Source organism: Coffea arabica, chromosome 10e, assembly GCF_036785885.1.
Source record: "Coffea arabica cultivar ET-39 chromosome 10e, Coffea Arabica ET-39 HiFi, whole genome shotgun sequence".
NCBI classification, from domain to species: Eukaryota; Viridiplantae; Streptophyta; class Magnoliopsida; order Gentianales; family Rubiaceae; genus Coffea; species Coffea arabica.
The window spans coordinates 34812906-34815769 of NC_092328.1; the positions used below are offsets into that span (position 1 = coordinate 34812906).

General features: G+C 40.0%; 1 protein-coding gene across 1 annotated transcript; it reads right to left on the reverse strand.

Annotated features, from left to right (window-relative positions):
- Positions 1 to 1790: 1790 nt before the first annotated feature.
- Positions 1791 to 2270, reverse strand: LOC140015205 (uncharacterized). Its single transcript, XM_072067116.1, has one exon. It carries the CDS (start codon positions 2268 to 2270, stop codon positions 1791 to 1793), a length of 480 nt encoding a protein of 159 aa, XP_071923217.1.
- Positions 2271 to 2864: the final 594 nt, after the last annotated feature.

The window sequence follows — 2864 nt, forward strand, 5'->3', positions numbered from 1 at the left end:
GAGCTACGAAGCTCAGATTTGGATGAAATTTATACCGTTTTGAATCTAAAACAAAGATCTACATTTCTTATGAAGAAACCAACACCCAGTTCCATCGTTATCCATGCAAACTGAGCATGGTCAGAAGCTAATTCACAAAACGTGACTAAACCAGAATTTGAAAGCTGAGTGAGGGTTTTGGCTATAACTCAGCCTACACAACTCCGTTTGACCTGAAATTTTGCAGACACACAAAGGACTCTAAAATCTACAATGTTCTTGTTTTGGACAAGCCCTGAATCCGTGCAGAACATACTGAAAAAAAGAAGCCAAAACCGGAGGTCTGGGCTGCCCTGCTTTTGGATTTGAACGGTTTCGCGCGTCGCGAACGCATGGTCCGTTTCTATGAGTATCATGCAAGTTTTCTAACCAAATGCATATCAAATACCCACCCTTAAATGAACTCCTATGTAGCCTTCTAATGATCCAAAATTGTACCAACAAATTCCCTAAAACTAACCAAACACTAACTACACTTTCTAACTTAACTTCATATGTACCCATTAACTTAATCTAACCATTAGTGCATCAAACCCTAACCAAGCTAATCCTTAACCAAGCTTATACTCCTTGCTCTAGCCTAGGGTTTCTTGACCCAAATCTGTTTTTACCATACACTCACCAAACAAATGAAGCCAATCATCAAACACAACCACTACAAGTTCAATAACACAAGATTAGAGCTAACTAAAATGTTTAGCATGAAACCCTAATTAGGGTTCATATGGCCGAACATCAAGGCCCTAAATTTCATCAAATTAATCCATAAAAACAAGTGGGAAACATAAGAGGCACCATAATCAATCACAACTAACATCCTTTACCACAATAACCACTAGTTCATGAATCATTAACCAACTTAAACCTTCAACTAGACATTCTTACCTCAAGATAACATATGTATGGTGGCTAATGACCTTAAGCCAACTCCAAGGCGGATTCTTTATGCTTCAAGATGAAGATTTATGGAAGAATTTTGGTTGAACTTTGCAAACTTTCCCTTGGTTTTTCTTCTTCTCCCTCACAGCTCACTCTCACTCTCACTCTCTTGTTTTGCTTTGTTTTGTCTTACTAATGACTTGGTTATGTCTCTTGTGACTAATATGTGGTGCAAAACCACTTAGGAAAGATATTTCTTATGGCTAACCAATCACACAAAAGTACCTTATTTGCTTCTTAGCCCTTGCACTTCAACTTAACTTTTGTTCAACTCTTGCCCTTAAACCTTTCCTTTCCTATCAATTTACTCCATAGGTTGTAAACTCAATCTAGTCCCAACTAATTAATCTTCTTCGTTTCTCCACTAATCACCCTACCAACTTAATCACCTGTACTTAAACATGTATTAACATACACAAATGCAATTAATGCACACACTTTATACCATGGATGAAATTAGCGTTTTAAACCCAACTTAGGATTTTGGAAGGTTCCGATTAGGGTTTTGTCAGAAACGAATATATAAGGAAATTAAATAAATCTTAAAACTTCCTTTGCAATATAAATAAACCCTCATTCACATATTAACAAAATTAAGGACGAACCGGGGTCTCACAACCTCCCCCTCTTAAGACAATTTCGTCCTCGAAATTATTACCTTAATTCCCAAACAGAGCAGGGTACTTTTTCTGCATGTCATCTTCCACCTCCCAGGTGGCCTCCTCCACATCATGGTTTCTCCATATGATCTTCACCAAAGGTATCTGCTTATTCCTCAACTCCTTCACCTTTTGACCCAAAATTTGTACCGGTTACTCTTCATAGGTGAGGGTCTCGTCTAACTCGACGTCCTCTGTGTGTAGGATGTATGCGGGATCTGGATAATACTTCTTCAATAACGAGACGTGAAAGACATTGTGGATTCGGGACATATTAGCTGGTAACTCCAACTGATACGTCACTGTCCCGACTCGCCGTTGAATCCTATACGGTCCTATATATCGGGGCTTCAACTTCTTCCCCTTCTTGGCCGCAATCGTTCCTCGGAGTGGTGTTACCTTGAGAAATACCATGTCGCCCTCTTCGAACTCCAGATCCTTTCTTCGGTGATCGGCGTAACTTTTCTGCCGACTCTGAGCCGTCTGTATTCTCTGGCGAATAATTTTAACTTTCTCTACTGCTTCTTCGATCCATGGGACCGTAGTCGAATCCAAGACCTTTCTTTCGCCAACTTCATCCCAAAAGATCAGTGAGTGACACTTACGTCCATATAGTGCTTCATACAGTACCATTTGTATGGAGGAGTGGTAACTATTATTGTATGCGAATTCTATTAATGTGAGATGTTGGCTCCAATTTTCCCCAAAATCCATTACACACGATCAGAGCATATCCTCAAGAGTTTGTATCGTTCGCTCCGATTGCCCATCTATCTGAGAATGGTAGGTTGTACTTAGATTGAGTTTAGAGCCTAAAGCCTCTTGCATCCTTTGCCAGAACCGTGACACGAATCGTGGATCTCGATCAGAAACTATGCTCACGGGTATGCCATGTAGTCGTATAATTTCATCCATATACAGTTGAGCTAGTTTCTCTAGGGTGTATTTCATGTTCACGGTTAGGAAATGAACTGATTTGGTCAAGCGGTCTACTGTTCGCCTTGGTCCCTAACTTTTGATGATTACAAAACAAATGGACATTACTAACATCTCCTCAAAGGCCTTTTCAGAAATGAAACAAATCAGGTTCAAAGATTAAGCACATTTGAAAGAGACAAAGTATGCTAAAATTGTCGGACGCACAAAAAGACTGCATCGGCCGTCCGACAACCATTGAGTATCTTCGGATGCAGAAAATCAGCCTACCGGACGTCCTAACGAATTGAA

Bases quoted from the DNA above. Each gene is read 5' to 3' on its own strand.
- LOC140015205 (XM_072067116.1), bottom strand. From the start codon at position 2,270: ATGGTACTGTATGAAGCACTATATGGACGTAAGTGTCACTCACTGATC.